Source organism: Protopterus annectens, chromosome 5.part0 (assembly GCF_019279795.1).
Source record: "Protopterus annectens isolate FY-2018-M chromosome 5.part0, PAN1.0, whole genome shotgun sequence".
NCBI lineage: Eukaryota > Metazoa > Chordata > Ceratodontiformes > Protopteridae > Protopterus > Protopterus annectens.
The window spans coordinates 1,294,170,529-1,294,188,623 of record NC_056735.1 but is presented as its reverse complement, the minus strand read 5'-3'; the positions used below and the strand labels follow the sequence as shown (position 1 = coordinate 1,294,188,623).

At 41.0% G+C, this 18,095-nt stretch overlaps 1 protein-coding gene across 1 annotated transcript in view; it reads left to right on the top strand.

Annotated features, from left to right (window-relative positions):
- WDR75 (WD repeat domain 75) overlaps positions 1–8,538 on the top strand; it is a 1,027,793-nt gene extending 1,019,255 nt beyond the window's left edge. The window contains exon 25 of the mRNA XM_044071106.1: positions 8,183–8,538. Coding sequence (XP_043927041.1) covers positions 8,183–8,399 — 217 coding nt within the window. The 3' untranslated portion in view covers positions 8,400–8,538. The remainder of the gene's footprint in view (positions 1–8,182) is intronic.
- The last annotated feature ends 9,557 nt before the right edge of the window (positions 8,539–18,095 follow it).

Sequence of the window (18,095 nt, the reverse complement as noted above, 5' to 3'; positions counted from 1 at the left end):
GATCTCAAGTAAAAAAATCCTGGTCATAAAGTTAAAGACGCTGTTGTGTAAACCCTGCACACCTTGGTACTACTGAAGACCCTTCTGACCACACCAGAGGTGGATGATTAATTTACATCCCATACAGAAGACAGAAGAGATTCTTCAGGTCCCTTGGTTGGACTCTCCACGTCCTACTCATCTTGCCTTTTAGGCACAGCATTTTTTCCAGGGTTTTCATTAAATGATTAACTGTAGCCTTTGCTCAACTTTCCTTCAAAGGCATCCATATTTACCTGTATTTGGAAAGTTGTCTGATTTCAATCCCTGAACAGCAAGGATTTAACCAAGGTCCTAAAGTATACCGCCTCCTTATATTCCAGTTTTGGCAACTGAATGGTTTGCTTTTGTACCTTTAAATGTTTCTGTTACATTTCTGTTGTCTAATACAGACAGAGGCACTTTATAATCAAGGTTTAATGTTGAAATGTGTTGTATAATGCTGGGTCTGAAGGGTCTCTCTTTACCCTCTTGGGTAACTCATACCATTTGTTCCTCGAGACCTCCCTGTTGTTTGATTTTACATCAGCATTTGTATCTGATTTCTTTCTATGTTAACTATTAATTGTTGAATCTCATCTTTCTATAACCCTAGCATAATTAAGTCTTCCATAAATCTTTCAGTTTATGCCTTTTCATGGCTTCCACATTCCTCTGCTATATAGAAATTTTCATAAAATTTCCAAAATATCTCTCAATACCTCTGTAGGATCTGTGGTGGTTTTTGTTGTCATAGTCTAAGTTTGGCGACTACCCTTTCTACTCTCTGTTGCCTAAGTTTTTCTGATATGATCTGGAGTTATCAAAAAGGTAGTTTAACAGCAACGTTTATCATCCAAATGCTTATTTACTTCCCATTAACATGCTGCAGTTACTTTTCTTTTTGCTTTGTAAGATTCCTCTTATTCTGCAATATTTTTGTAAGGCCCTCCAATTAATTCCTGTTTTTTTATTTCCAATATATTCTATTTTATTTCTACCCAATTTTTAAACTTAATTTATATTTTATCCCACTCAGTAGCTGCCCATTCTGAAGAAACTTCTATCTTTCCCAATAGAACTCATATAATTTTCTACTACCCATTTCTCAAATTCTGTTTTTAACAGCTAAGTAAGAAAGCCCTGCTGTTTTATTTTTACTTCATTACCTTGCATCTTTATTATAGTTGTTATCAGTGCATGATTGGAAATAGTTATTGGATGGGTGTCGGAACAAATTCACATGCTTCTGTGAGATAGACTTTCTGTCCAGTCTTGCCCAGTTATTATACCTTGGACAATAATGTGGCTATTGAATTGCTCATTGAATTCACATATTCCATATCATATATTTTTTCAAAATTCTACTTTCTTGTTGTATTTTTCCTTTTAGGTCCCCCTGATTCACACTCACTTTTGTAAATCAAGTTCCAGTTCACATCCCCAAGTAACAGTCTGTACTGAAGGTTGATTGTTTCTCCCAGAATTTTCTTAAGCTCCATAAGAGTAGTTTTTGGTGGAGTCTAAATACATCTAACATAATACTCCCTTGCCAATGCCCCTTTACTACCACAAACCTGTTATTGTTTTTTTTTTCTCTTCGGTCACTGGTGGATCCACTCTAGCAATCCGTATTATTATTACTCTCATTTTTCTTTGTCCTTGATATTCTGCAGAATATCCATCCTGAAATCCCCTCTTTGTTAAATTCACTTGCTCATTTCTTTGTAAATGTGTCTTCTGTAAGATTGCTGTTTGCACCCTACATTTCTTAATATAATTCAGTATTCTTTGCTTGTTGTCTGTACCTGTAAGGTCATTTACATTTTATGGTAATATGGACAGAATAGCCATTGTAACAGAAAAGTATTACTCCTGCCTATTACACTTTTGAATGTTTTTTTTTTTTAATTTTTGGTTTACATGCACACAATATTTGGCAGGCTGATTTGTTTTGCAGTTGCTTTGTCTCATTTTCATTTAAACATGTCAGTTTTTCAAAACATTTTGCTTCAGTAAAAACACATATATTTTCAGACCCCAATCCCCTTTTAACTCCACCAACACAAAACTATGTACATTTTCAACTACTGTAGATAGGAGCATTTTGCCTCAAATCATTGGTTGCACTTGCAGGCATTACCTAATCTAAACTTATGGTTACACTTGCTAAAGAGCATATTAGTCTGTGCTCCCACTTTTACTGATTGCAGTCTGTATTTTCTTCTGTGTTCTTCTCCCAGATGTGAAAAACAGCTTGCTTGGTTTCAGTAGATATTAACAGTTAGCCCTAAGAAAAATTGCAGTGCCCAATTTTAAGTAAACTAAATTGTGAACTGTACTGTTAAATGCAGTGAAGTATTAAGACTACATTTCTCTCAACAAAGAGTGCTCAGACCTCTCAAGATTAATTGCTTGCACCTGCAGACAGCTCATCTGCAAGCAGATTGTCAGCATTGAGAAAAAAGAGAACAACTTTGTAGGTGCATGAAAGAATCTTTGTAAATCTCACTCAGAACAGTGTACAAACTGCACCTGTAGACTTCGTCTCCCGCACAAAGCATTTGCTGATGATAAAAATAAGCAAATAGCTTTGCATATGCAAGAACCATGCCTTTCATCATTTTGTCATATTTTTCAAGTCCGTTTGATCAAAAGCAACCGTGTTTGTAGCTTAAGCAAATGACATTAATTTAGACATCCACCCATGTAAAAACAAGGGAAATTATCTTAATATAATATGATCAATACCGTTTTATATCCCACCCTCACCTCAGCAACCCTTAACACCACATTATGTTAACTTTAACTTGCTTCTTTCCAGACTTACATAACTTGTTAGTGTCAAGCTTGAATATCTTACAACTAAAAAGTACTTGCTTTAACATGTACTGCAGTCACTGCTAGTGTATACCCCCACCTCATATTTAAAATACCCTTCTGACAGCACACTGTACAAAACTGCTTCACAGTGTAGCATTCAATTTATATCATGTTTTTTTTTTGCAGAGATTAATAGGAACAAAAAATGTTTCAAGAGTTCTCTTCAGTATTCCTCTAAACATTAGTGACATGAAGTTAGGTAAATTAGGTATATATGCTTTACAGTTCACTCACAAGTTTAACAAAATCAACATAATAGCAGTCCTTCTCAGTCACTTCTTTTTTCATCTTCAGTAATATAGGTATTGACTGCTTCCTCATGGGCTGTCTCAGTTAACAAATCTTGCTGTTGAACACCAGTCTGGTTGCTTATTTCTACTTACATAAAATTAATAAGTCTGTTCTTTCCATTTTCTGTGGTACAGCAGAAAATCTCAGAGATCAAAATGAAGAAAAGACTGAGTATGAGATTTCTCAAGAACTGTTTCAAAAATAATGGAATTAGAATACAGAGCAGCCAGAGTAAACCTAATTTTTTTACAGTTTTATCAGTTCATTTGAATAGTTAGCTTCTACCTTTTCCAACCTTTTATTTGAAGTAATGCACTTCTTCAGTACGTCATTTATTTTAAACACCTCTAAATGCTTTTGATTTATTTTTCCTCTAAATTACTGGAAACCATCTGTTGTAGCAAAGCTGAAACTTGAACTGCCTTTTTTTTAAATCATCTCTTGTAACAAAGTAGAAACTTTTTTTTTAACAACTGCAAGATTTTCCCACCCTGAATTTTCTGCCCCCCCCCCCCCCCCCGTTTCATTTTTTTCCTGGGTTGTTCAGATTTCATCTTTGCTGGCATCAAGACAGTGTAATTAGTAGCCAGTAACTGAAATTTCCTAAACTGACAATTTCACTATCATTATTTACATATTTTCTGTTTTTCCACTGCTCAAATCAACCTATTGACCAGAGTATAGCCATCTTGGAAGTCTGGACCTCAGCTTTGTTATTGAGACCCAGACTGGCACCAGTTAAATAAGATATCCTTGAATACTGTTTCTAGTGCTTTTAATTTGTACTCCTAGAATATCTGAGCTCCAAACCCTAATGGCTACAGTGGTTTACTTGGCCTGAAGGAAACAGGATGGCATTAAAGTTTAGTCCTTCTTTTATGCCTTAAAGTAATCTCAGAGATGCCCTTGAACCATCCAGCTGCCACTCTTTTTTATCTAGGCTATAGAACACCCTGCTGGATGTAATTAGACAACTAAGATTTGTGAAATGGCAATTGGACATCCATTCACACTTTCTGCAAGCATTACAAATTGGATTCTTTCTCCCGGAGTAGAGTAGACTAGAGTTTGTCACTGCAGTCATGGCATGCTAGCTGCCCAACAGTAGGCCCATAATTAGGGTTAGTACCACTTTAGTTTTCTTCCCATCTATAATTGATTAGAATGTAGCACTGATCCGTATGATGAACTGACCTTAACAGGAGATGTCTGAGCACGCTATCACTGTTGTGATGTTGGCCATCTTCCACTGAACCCCTTTTCCTTTTATCTGGGAGCCCTGGAGTTAAGATATTTTGTGTTTCTTTCTTTCTCCTCTCCCTATCTATAATCCCATTTTTCTGAAGAGGAAGATATCACTTGTCTTAGACATGACCCAGAACCACCCCTACAGACTGAAAACAATGGACTTATTGGAGGTATATTCCTTTATTTCTCCTTCACGGAAATAAGAGCTGAAGAAAGTATTGTTGGTTTGTCCTTTTCTACCTAGGTTTCATCCTGATATCCTCAGTATGGGCAGGACAGCAAGTCCATCCTGGGGATGTCCAAAGCTGTTGAAGTCTGCCCATATAGACAGATGTCCGCCTGCAGTTGTAATTCTCATGTCTGCTGAATAGCACTGCATGATCCCTGTATTTGATTGTACTGTACTCTCTGTTATGGAGAATTCATCACAGCTGCACTATACCACTAATTAACTTTAACAAATCATGTGGAGGGGGAGGAAGGTTCTGAAGACCTGATAGCTGCAGATTTAATTCACCTTCAGAAAAATATGAACAAGGCATTCTGAAAACTGGTGACTTCAGTTATAGGGAAAGTTTTTAAATCACTACTGAAGAAAATAATTTTGGAATGTTTGGAAACTGCTGGAGCTTGTTTGTGACAGCAGCTATTCACAGCAGGAATGCCATGCCAGGGAAATTTTAGAAATCCTTCTTGAAGTCCGGTTTGGTGGGTATGTAATTAGCTTGTCTGGATTCAGTATCTAATTTGGAGCTTTATCTGCTGATATACAGACTACAAACTGCTGACTCATAGATCTTAGTTCTTCTGTGGGGTACTTTCTGTATGAAGTTTCTATATCCTCCCTGTAAATGTTTTTTTTACGGAGTGTTTTGGTTTCCTTCTACTCCAGATTGTTACTAGATGTGCATGCCATTTGATGGGGAATGTATGCTTTCACCTTATGATGGGTTGGTTCCTTGTTCAGGATGAGTTTCTTTGCCTTGGGCCCATACATTGTCAGGATAGACTGCAACTCATTGGTAATTATGCACTGGATTAAGGTAGTATAGAATGAACGAGTTGTTTGCAGCCATGGTAGAAACTATTAGCTAGTGTCACGTATAGAAAACTGAAGTGAATTAAATGTCGAAAGGACCAGTGATGCCCTTTGCATTCAGTCTAGTAAAACAGTCAGCATGCAATTGAAAGCAGTACTCATTTTAATCTATCCCTCACTTTGTTCTGCATCTTACATCTTTCCTTTGGACTTTTTTTTTTTTTTAGAACATCACCCCTTTCTTCAGCAGCAAGAACTTTCCTTTTTATTTTTGATATTTTCATAGGATCATAGGAGGTTACTAGACTAATGACCCTAGGGCCCTTACAAACCTAGCCAAGTTTTACCCTTATTTCCACGATCAGCACCCATCATCCCTGTCCAAGAGGGACATAGGTGGAGCCCCTGAGGTGAATTTACAGTTACTTATCCAATCATCCAGGTTGTGTTTGAAGAGGGCCATTGAGGTGCTCTGCTTGACATGAAGCAGGAGTCTGTTCCAAAGGTGTGGTAACCTCTGGGAGACTGTCCCTCCACCAGGTTCTATTAATATCACATACCAAGTTAAGGCCATTAGAGCGAGTAACCCGTGTACCATTCGACTTGCGTAGCATTTCCAGTAAAGCAGGGTAAAATATTGCCTTATATGCAAGGCAGAGATTACCTCTGAGTAGTCTGTATGAAACAGAATAAAGTGACAGTGATTTCAGATGATCCTCATAGGACAGATGCTGAAGACCTTGAATTTTCCTTGTGAGGAACTTTTGTGGTCTTTTCATTTGCTGCAGTTGCATGGAAAGGTACATACTAAAAGGAGCATTGTACTCGGTTATTTTTTTCTGGAGACAATGTCCTTACTTATGAGATGAGCAATGTAGACTGCCCTTCTTACCACTGTGGAGACTATGTAATCAAAGGTAAGGTTGCTGTGTCAACCTGTGTACCCAGATCTCTTACCACTGAGTGCGTATTAGGGTGGTGTTATTGATGTGGCAGTTAGCAGGAACATCACTCTTACCGAAAGGGATGATAATACATTTTTTTGTATTGAGTTGAAGGCCATGACTTTGGTACCAGTCATTTGTTTTGTGTAAGACCCTCTTGTAGAATGTTGACATCGTTTGGAGATTTCTATGACTGCTCCCAGTTTGCAGTCATCAGCAAACTTTGTCAGCCACATACCTTTAGTTTTAGCTTGCACTTCTGAGAAATAGATTCCAAACAGTAGAGGTCCCAGGACTTATCCCTGTAGAGCACCACTAGTTGCAGGTCTGCTGTTGGAGGTGGATTCCCCTATTTTGACTATATGTGTTCTATCAGTGAGCCAGTTAACGACCCATCTAGTGATACATGGGTTGATACCTAGCTGGGTGAGTTTGTCAGTTATGCCTGTGTGGAAATAGTGTTAAAAGCCTTGGCTAAGTCTAGGCAGGCTATATTCACAGATTTCCCCTAATCAAAGGCCTTGGTGACTGTCTCAAAGAAGTCAACTAGGTTTAACAGACATGATCTCCCTTTGACAAATCCAAATTAAGTAGGGTCAAATGTTTGGAGGTTACCAGTATCTTTAACGTCCATGATGATTCTCTCCATGGCCTTGCAGATAAGGCTAGTCAACCTAACAGGTCTATAGTTCCTGGGGTCAGTGGAAGCACCACCTTTGTGCAAGGGGTTAACGGTGGCCTTTTTCCATTCAGCTGGGACAAAGCCAGTGCTTAGACTATAATTGAAAAGAGTACCCAATGGCATTGCTAATTCTTGTTTGAGCCCATGTAGGATGCAACCTGGGATGCTATCAGATCCCATAGATGCTGTGTTTTTGACCTTAGAGAGGGTATTCACAACCTGCTGTTTAGAGATACAAGGTAGAGAACTGGTGGTAGAGGGATATCTTGGGGTAAGTGTGGCGGGGACAGGGGAGTGAAGTTTTCACAGAACCTGTCAGCTAGCAAGTTAGCAATGTCCACAGGTGCGGTATATATGGTATCATTAACTACCAGTTTGGCACAAATATAGGCCTTTCCTTTTAGGTTATGGATGTAACTAAAGAGCACCTTATGGTTATCCTTAGTTGAGGAAGCTAATTTGGATTTGTAGTTAGCTTTGGAGGACATTGCAAGCAGTCTTATTTGCTTGTTTACGCTGAGAAGAGAGTGTTTCCAGTTTAGGGCTCACTCTCTCTTACTTTTAGACAGAAATTTCTTCCTCTTATTGTAAAGCCTGTTAATGGCATTTGTCCACCACACAGGTTTGCTCTTATTGAGGAGCTTGTTTTGGTCCTATCAGGTACAGCTGAGTCAATGCAGTTGTTCAGATGTTTGTATAAAGCATTTGTGTAGAACTCTGCATTCATAGTGGACAGGTCATCTGAGGGACTTGTGTAAGTACTGTACTATTACAAGTATTTAATGTAATTATTTTGAAAACGTGATATATATATTGTAGCAGATGCATTATTTTTGTACATTTGATAGTAGTTAAACACCATACTGCAATGGCTTTTAGCAAAAAAAGACAGTCCACTGTTTACTTGTATATCATATAACAGTTTACCAGTTATCTTCTTTGTTTAGTACTGTAAAATATGGAGTGCTACTTAAAGCTTAATCAGTGCATGAGCTTAAAGCTTCACTAGCATGAGATTGAACTTGGTAGAAGCTGCTATCTTTCTGTTAATAACTGGCAAGTATTTTTTAATGTTAGCAGTGAAATGGAAGCTACTGAAGATGTTGAAATGGAGAGTGAAGATGACAGTGTTGATGATGACTCAGATAAGGAGGCAGAATCACCAAAGAGACAAGAAAAAGAATCAAAATCTGCTTGTTTTGCTGAGGACTTGTTGCCAAAACTGTCTAAATATGAAGAAAAGGAACTAAAACGAATTAGAAAGCTGGATTTCAGTTGGGTTTCGTCTTGCTAATAAGGTTATAGGACCAATTTTCACTGGCAAAAGTGTTTTATAAATGTAAAGTTTTATTTTATATTGCCTTGTCACCAAAAGAAAACATCCTTTGTAAATATTTTGTGCCATAATACAGTAAAATAACTTTTATCATGTATGTTTTTGTGTCTTTTCTCATGCATGCACTCAGTTAAAATACTTTGCAAATGGCTTTAAAAAGTCGTTTCTCAGTGCACTCACCTTTTTTCACAGTTTAAAAAAAAAAAGAAAGAAAAAAGAAAAAGTTTCTAAGTCACTTTTTTTCAATTTTATGAATAATGTGTTTGGTCAGAAAATGGGTAAGACAGACAAGTATTTGGTGTCCGTCTACTGCCCTGGCTATTGGCCAGGAACCAAAATCTGCAGCTATTAAAGGTTTTAACAAGATGGCCTTCACTCATCGTTTAAGGTCTTGAAAAAAACTAATGGAGAACAATCTTGTATGCCAAAAGCATTCTTCATTTGTGGCCAGGAAGATGTCGCATCATTGTCAAGACAGGGAGTCAAATCTGCCAAGAAACTGAAAAGCAGATCCTCTACTAGGAGTAGAATTTCAGTTCCCATGTGTAGTTTTCTACATCTTATGGCTTGAAAGACTTTTAAGGATAATGGCACACCTGCTGCTTTTGCCAGCCTCTTTTTCTACCTACAAAACAGTCTTAGGCCTGTCTACAGTCATTCTCTGTACTGTAGAAAATCCCTTGCTGTCCATCTTTCTGCCATGTAAGTCTTCTAACCCATCACTGGCCTAAGTGATAAATCTTCATACTCATTGATGGTCTGTAGTGCATTCTCTACCATTCATCAGAGGAACACTATTGCCCTTTGGCATCAGTGGTTATACATCTAAGGCCTATCTTTATGATGACAGTAGCACTGCTGTGGCTGTCATTCAAGATTTTTGTTTTTGAACCTTCTAACCAACGAGAGGCTTAGCATTTATTTATTTTTTTCAACAGTCAACCCATCAAGTGTCTTTTGTCTGACAGGTTCAGCTCAGATCCCCCCTGATAGTCCAAAGGAAGTACCACATAACACAAAACCCCCAACCATTACTAGGGAACAGGTCACCAGTGCACTTTCCAAGGTCAGCAACACTGGACCGATGGGCCCTGATTAGATCCCAGGATGTTTAATAAATAGCTTCAACATGACCTCTCTGATCCACTTGAATCACTTTTCAACTGGAGCCTTCAGACAGGTTTTATGTCCAAGGAATGGAAGATAGCTGTAGTCATTCCCCTGCACAAAGGAGGTCCAACCATTGATCTGGGTAACTACAGCCCCATAAATCTTAGCAGCCTCATATGCAAAGCCATGGAAAGAATCCTCACGAACATGACAAATGAGAACATAGGTAACCTGCAAACTCTGGATCCATCACAGTTCGGTTTTGTTAAAGGAAGGTTATGCCTATTAAATATGATGGACTTTTTTTTTTTGAGAAGATCACCAAAGCACTTGAAGGTAAAACTGTGCACACAGCTTACCTCAACCTGGCCAAGGCGTTTGATACAATACCCCACTCAGCATTATAAACAAGCTGAGTAATTTAAATATAAACCGTGTTATCACCCACTGGATAGCCAAATGGCTGACTGTGATAGGATCCAGGAGGTCAAAATAGGTGAGGCTACCTATACCAAGAGGTCAGTCACTAGCAGAGTCCCCCAGGGTTCTGTACTGGGCCCGCTCCGTTTTGGCATTTATTTCTGTGAAGTGGAAGCAAATGAAGGTTTATGGCTGACTAAGTTACAGATAATTGCAAGCTGGAGGTTATCATTGACGCCACTGCAGACACTAGCATTCTTCAAGAAGGTCCATCTCTGACTAACAAATAGTGCCAAAGTCATGGTCTTAAACTCAATGCTGAAAAATGCGTAATTGTACTCTTTGGGAAGTCAACCATCCCAGCTAATTATAGACATGACATCTAGGTCCCAAGAGGTCATTATCCCATAGTACTCTGCCCTTATCAGAACACAGAGTATAGCGCTCCCTTTGGTATGTACCTGATTAGGTATTACAGCAACTAGAGCGACCTCAGGGGTCCTTATAAAAAATAGATGGCAGAACAACCCTGCCTTATGCAGAGCACCTTAAAGACCTTTCCCTCTACTCAGTCTCCTATAGATTGCTGGTCTGTGCCTGGCTTGCAAGGCATCCGCAAACCCCACACTTATGAGTCTCCTACATGTTTGTAAGTCAGAGTACCTGAAATAAAAGCTCTAGAGACCTGAATTTTGTTTGGAACTTAAAATATGCCAGAGAGCTAGATATGGGCCCTAGAGACTGCTCATCTATTATCCAGTTTAAGCCTAGACCAGTGGATGGGGAATAAGTAATTTGAGCCAGGCCTGACACCTATGTCCCTTATGGACAGAAGTAGCTGATAAATGCCTGGCCATCAATGTCCTGTCTGCATACAGGACATGATTATTCTATTGGGAAAACTTGGCTAGTGATAGAAAGGTCACCCTGGTCATTAGCCGTGTGGCAGTCAATGAATCAAAGCTATTGCAGACAGTGTAGTTTGGCATCAGACTCCACAAGAGATTATGCCCTATTTCCATGAAAAAAGTGCAACTCTCTCCTTTTCAGAATATGAGGGGAATTCTGAAGCACATTTTGTGGTATTTATTGTCTGCATCACACAATCTTCTCTTCATTCAGCATTGAGAACTGTACTTAAAGTTTGAGGATACTCTCCACGACAGGACCAGTTATTTGACCTTTATGTTCAGTTAAATCAGCAGGAAGAGTGATAGGGTTTAGGGATGTGATTCAAGACTGCGTTCAGTAAAGACTTACCATTGTCTTTTCAGAATGTTAGACTGCTAGGGTCTGTACCCTTCTTCCATGCTACTGTTATTGAAGGAGGCTATAAAACCTCTCTGGTGCTTGCCTGACCGAGTTCCTTCCTTACATCATAAGGAGAAAACGTGTCCTCTACCGGAGGATTTCCTGCCCTTCCTTTGGCTATTTTTCAGTCAGCTCCAGAGAGGCACAGTATTCTAAAGCATGTTAGTGACATGTCTGGACAAGTAGTCCCAGAAGTTATGTCACTTAATGCAGAAGAATAGATGTTCATCATGTTTCACTGTTGCAGTCCTTACAAAATGGGTTATCCGGCTCCTGGTAGCCCACAGTCGGACAGAGTACCAAAGTCCTTGGTATATGACGTCGGCTGCCTTCGGTTTACGTCTGACGTCAGGTACAAAGGAAGGCAGCCAACACCATTTCCTCAGTCTTAATTGCTGCGGAGCCCCAAGTAGAAGCATTTTGCACGAGTGCCAGTTGGCCAAGTACCTTCTTGTTGTATTCCGACTGCTGAGTCGAAGACGTCCTCAGATAAGTACCCTGTTGTGGACCCTCTTTTCTTGCTTTAATGAATGTTAGAGAAAGTTAGTAACTGTCTTGCTTGTGGAAAACAGATTCCGCATCGTGATTTTCACTCCTATTGTATTACTTGTTTGAGCCTTGAGCACAATGTCCCTAATTGTGTCCTCTGTGCTTCTTTCAACCCGCCTACCATATGCTGTAGAGCTAGGATCTTGTTCAAGCATTTCGGAGTTTGGCCCAAGTTCGCCGGTATGGCGTCTTCTGGTCTCCTGACTTCAGATGTTCCTAAGAAGCACAAGGATAAGGACCGTGACAGGCTTAGAGTCAAATTAGCCGACGACGTCCCTGTTTAGTTGGTTGTCGGCCCAGTGGTACTCAGCGGATGTTCAGCAGCAGGCATCTGCGGAGACCAAATTCTGAGTCCTCCATACTGCAGGCTTCCACTTCGCCTTCTGACCCTCTGCCAGTCGCCGCCTCTGGATCTAGAGCCGCTAAGCAGGAGCCGGCTTCTTAAGCCTCTTTTCTCAGTCCGGAGACCAGATCCAGACCGACGACCTTGATTCAGACTTCTGCAGTTGCTAGGCCTCCTGAGTCCCTCCGGCTTTCTAGCAAGCCTTCCAGCCAGAAGTCTACTCCAAAGCAGACGCCTGCCTCCCCTCAAATGCCTCAGTCTCAGATGATTAAAGTGGCTAGTGATCTCTTGACCCTTATCAGGGGCTCTCAGCCATCTCCTTCTAAGAAGGCTAGGGAATTGTCCCCAGAAGTCTTGTCTGCCTCAGACTCTGAGGTTTCCAGCAACTCAGCTGATGAAGAGGGAAACTTTCAACTTTTTTCTGGTTTTGATGATTCTGATGCAGAAGGCTCCATCCCTTCTACCTCCCCTCCAGAAGATTTTTCTTTTGGCGATACTTTGAATACTCTTAGGGAGCATTTCAGTTGGGAAAGTCAGGACTACCCTCAGTCTAAGAAACGGATTAGGAAATTCTTGGATTTGTCACAGCATACACCTTTGGCTATCCCTCCAGTTTTGGAAGTTGTTGGTTCTGTTTTCTTGGAGAATTCTTTGACTCCTAATTCTGTTCCTCCTGCTCCCATAAAGCCTGACAGGTATTGTAGAGTTCCTGGTTCTCATCAGTTCCTTTTCAAGAATCCTACTGTTGATCCAGAGATTATTTCTCAGGGCTGTAAGGGTGTTAAAGCCACGGTTGCTAAAAATCCTGCTCCTTCTGACAGGGAATCTAGGGCCTTGGATAGAGGGGGTAAAAAGGTTTATACTTCTTTCACCCTGGCTATTAGGTCTGTTAATTGTCTTTTTCATATGCTTAAGTATCAGCAGCATACTTTGGAGGCTATTAAGGCTAAAATTGCTGGTGTTCCTTCCCTGATGGAGAGTAAGGACATGCAAGATTTATTGAATTCTGCCACTGTTGTCACTAAACATTCTCTACATTGTGATTTCAACACTTTGGAGGCTTCTTGCAGGGCAGCAGCCACTGTTTCTGTCATTAGAAGACATGCTTGGCTCAGGGAACAGCCCCTTTCTGAACCTGTCAAATATAAATTACTGGATGTGCCTTTGTACAAGGACAATCTTTGGTAGCAAAGCAGAAAAGGTGTTGAAAAAGTTGGAGGATAAGGCCAAATCTATGCAAACTGTTAAGGACTTTTTGCAAGTTCAGCCTCCTCGTTTTAGTAGACATTACCCTTCTAAGAATTGGACTTTTCCTGACCCTAGTAAACAGGGTCGCACTAGGCCTAGGGGTTACAGGTCTTCTAGGGGACAGACTTCCACCCCTCAAAAGGCTAAGCACTGGCAGGCTTACTCTTCAAAATTGAGGAGTTCTAAGCAAACTTCCCAAATCAAGCATTCCCAATGACTCTGGCCTTCCCCTGCCTGCCTCTGTGGGCCCAGGGTTTCCTTTGGGGGGGAAGGTTAGCCTTTTTTGCAGATGTCTGGTTCGCCATCACACACCACAAATGGGTGCTCAAAATATCATCTCATGTCTACAAGTTCTCCTTTCACACCTTCTCTGTCCACCAAGGATACCCAGATATCCCCCCAAATCAAAGGGCAGAAGCAGAAAAACAAGTTTCTTCTTTGCTAAACCTAGGAGCAATAGAGTCAGTTCCTGCACTATACATAGGCCAGGGTTTCTACTCAAGACTTTTCCTGGTTCCCAAAAAAGGGGGCACCTGGTTCCCTATTCTGGATTTGTCCATTCTAAACTGTTTTCTGGTGATTCCCAAATTCAAAACGCTCATTCTTCAGCAGTTGCTGCCAATGTTGGCCAAGGATTCCTGACTGGTGACTTTGGATCGCAAAGAAACTTATCTGCACATCCCAGTAAGGGAAAGCTGCAGGCAGTTCCTTCGCTTCAGGGTGGGGAAACAGGCATTTCCAATTCTCTGCACTGCCCTTGGCTTATCTACTGCTCCCAGAGTTTTTGCAAAATGCCTGGCTTCCATCATTGCTTTTTTGCAGGCGAAGAAACATTCAGATTTACCCTTACTTGGACGATTGTCTTATTCAAGCAAACTCTCTAGAGCAACTTCTAAAGGATTTGGACTTTGTAAAGAATCTTCTCACCTCTTTGGGCTACACCATCAATGAAAAGAAGTCAAATTTGGTACCCACCAGTGAGATTGTATTCCTGGGAGTAAGCCTGAACACAGCCGCCCAGATGGTATTCCTCCCTCAAGAGAAACAAATTGATCTTTCGAATTACTTCAAAATTTTGGCAAGCATGACCCATCTCTCTGCAAGGCAATTCCTGCAAGCCCTGGTTTTCATGGCTTCATGTATTCTGATGATTCCATATGCCAGACTGCATATGAGGAAAATACAATGATACCTCAAAGACCTTTGGTGTCAACACACACAGGAATTAGACTTGATACTTCCTCTGATTCCCTGCCTGCAAATGGAGTTCCTTTAGAACAAAGGCCTACCTTTCTGTCCACCTCCTGCCAGCCAGACTCTCACAACAGATGTGTTGTACTATGCTTGGGGAGCACATCTAGAGGGCAGATGCATTCAGGGGACTTGGAACTCTCAGCAGGTTCTTTTGCACATAAATCTGAAGGAATTTGATGGCAGTCCATCAGGCTTTGATGGCTTTCAAGCATCTTCTTTCTCCTGGTACTCTTCTGGTCAGGACAGACAACATGTGGTAAATCAACAACCAGGAAGGGACTCGCTCTTACCCCCTTTGCAGGCAAAGTATGATACTGTGGTCCATAGCAGCTTCCATGGGCATTCATCTGATAGCTCAGTTTCTTCCAGGAAGGCTGAACACCTTGGCAGACCGGTTGAGCAGGCAGGTCCTGGATCTTCACGAGTGGCAGCTAAACAAGACCATCTTCTATCGCTTCATTCCGCATTGGGGCACTCCCTGAGTGGATCTCTTCTCATCTCCAACCAACCACCTTCTTCCAACCTTTTGCACCAGGGATCATCACAACAAAGCTTGGAAAGTGGATGCTCTGTCCTTCCCCTGGACACAGCTCTCGAGCTATGCATTCCCTCCTCTGCCTCTTCTTCCCAGAGTGCTGTTAAAGATAAGGGACGAAAAACCAAGGGCCATCATCATAGCTCCAGACTGGCCCAGACAACATTGGTATCCACTACTTCGTAATCTCTCCCAGTCTCATCCTTGGCATCTTCCCCTGATACCAGATCTCTTGGTTCAGGAGGGGGGGGGGGGATTCTGCATCCTCATCTTCAGACTCTGTATTTGGCAGCTTGGCTCATAATTTAAACCTTTTCCAACAAGTGGTTGAGGTCCTTCTTGAGGCCAGGAGGCCTAGCACTAGGAAATCTTATGCAGATAAATGGAAAAGATTCTCCATTTGGATGCAGACTAGAGGGGAAGACTCCTTCTCAACCTACTCTTCCTCTTATTCTTGACTATCTGGCAGGCTTGCTTAATGGTGGACTTTCCTTTTCTTCTATCAAGATTCATTCTTCGGCTATTTCTGCTCATTGTTGCTTTGAGCATCCCATTTTCTCTCATCCCTTGATGAAACAGTTCCTCAGGGGAGCTAGCAATTTAAAGCCTCCTTGCTTGGGATCTCAATTTTGTACTTGAGAAGCTTACTCTGCCTCCTTTTGAACCAGCTGCCTCAGCAGACCTGAAGTTTCTCTCCTGGAAAACTGCCTTTCTCTTGGCTGTTACTTCAGCTAAAAGAGTTTCTGAGCTGCAGGGCTTAATGGCAGTAGATCCTTTTATCATCTTCCATGTGGATCGGGTTTCTCATCGAATTAATCCCTCCTTTATGCCTAAGGTGGTTTCTAGCCTGACTCTTAACCAGTCTGTCCACCTGCCTGCCTTCTTTCCTAATCCTCAGAATAAAGCGGAAAGGTTACTGCATTCCTTGGATGTGCATAGACAGCTTAGATTTTACCTGGATAGGACTAAACCTTTCCGAAAGTCTGATCAGTTGTTGGTCAGTTTTGCTCCTGTAGCTCAGGGGAAAGCTATTTCTAAGCAGACCATTTCTAAGTGGATTGTTCATTGCATTCACCTTTGTTACTTACAGCATGGCAAGGTTCCTCCTCAGTGTATTAGGACCCTTTCTACTAGGGCAGCCTCTACCTCAGCAGCTTTTTTAAGAGGTGTACCTTCTAGGAACATCCTGGAAGCAGCTACCTGGACTTCTGTCCACACTTTCACTAAACATTACAATTTATCCTTGTTTTCTAAGTCCAGGGCTGGTTTTGCCACTGCAGTGTTGCAGGGCATTCATACCAACCCTTAATCAGCGGGTGTTCCTCCTCCCTTTTGTTTTTTTTCCTGGGCTTTGGGAATCAACGCATTTTGTAAGGACTGCAACAGTGAAATACGATGAACATAGTACAGTTGGGTACACTTACCATAAATGTAGATGTTCAAGTGTATTCACTGTTGCAGTCTTGGTCCCCCCCCCCTTCCACCCCCCTTTTTTCCTACGGCACAGACTGGATTTTTCTTTTCCTGGTCTAACCTTTTTTGGGGGGCTCCTGACAATTAAGGCAAGAAAAACTGAGGAAATGGTGTCGGCTACCTTCCTTTGTACCCGACGTCCTGATGTCAGGCCTAAACTGAAGGCAGCCGACATCATATACCAAGGACTTTGGTATTCTGGCCGACTGTGGGCTACTAGGAGCTGGGTAACCCATTTTGTAAGGACTGCAACAGTGAACACACTCTAACATCTACATTTATGGTAAGTGTACACAACTGTACTTTTTCCTTCACCTTGGGGTTGAGAGTTTTGAAGATCTTGTACCTTGTAAGCAGTGTGACCTAATGTTTTTCACACTGTCACAGAAATGGCTCCCTGTGGAAAGATTAAGGACAGGATGCTGCAGTCAGTGTCTAGCTTAACCACCTCTAACACAGTGTACTGCATTTTCTTTGATTTTTTTCAATTTCCAGGTGGGTGGCATAGTTGCAGTGATGCCATTTATTGCCCCACAGTATTTCTTTCTGCAGATCAGTTTTGATCCCTTTTGTCATGTCTGGAAGTTGCATGCCCCCCTTTACTCATGTGGATTTTTGCAATTATATTAATGACATTCGTGATTGTGATTGTCAGGCTTCCTGGTATACACTCTCCTAAAATGAGTCCCTTTATTGACCATATGCATGTACGAATAGATGAAGTTGGGTAAATTTAAAGAATGTGGGTCAGGATATTAGTTTTCCATGAACCTTATCACTCTTGACTGACTTCTCAAGTCACACAAGTTCACCTAAAGAAAGCCTCAAAAGAGATCTACTTGCTCAGCTAGTAACTCTTCAAGCCTAGTATCACCATCCGTCAGGAAATGGCAAAAAGTAATCTCTCCTTCCTTCTAGGAATAAAGTTATATCTGCTAACCATTGTACCCAGCCATCAGTCTGAAGGTTTTCTTCCAGGACAGTTTTCCTAGTGGAAAATGAGTGGGGACATGCTGCATGTATATTAAAAATGCATCCTATTAGGCAGTTGGATCTTGTAGCTGTGACCTTGTATCTTTTCTTTTAGTCCCTCCTGCCCTCCTAGATTCCCTTCATTTAGGGGATCACTCTCCCATCTTCATCAGTTACTTTTTATCACCCCTTTCAAGTGCACTGCTTGTTATGATAAAAAAAAAATCCAGTGACATTTATTCATCTTAAATTTGAATGGATTCTGTTTTGTAAGTATAGGGCTGTGTTCATATTATTTTGTTTCCAGAAAATGGTCTGTAGTACCAGTAAAGGTAAAATTATATATGTTAATTTTTTTAAGTATTTTATAGAGCACTGTGTTTAAAAAAAATCTTTTGTGCGTACTTTCAGATGTATTCAGATGTCTGTGGAGGGCCTG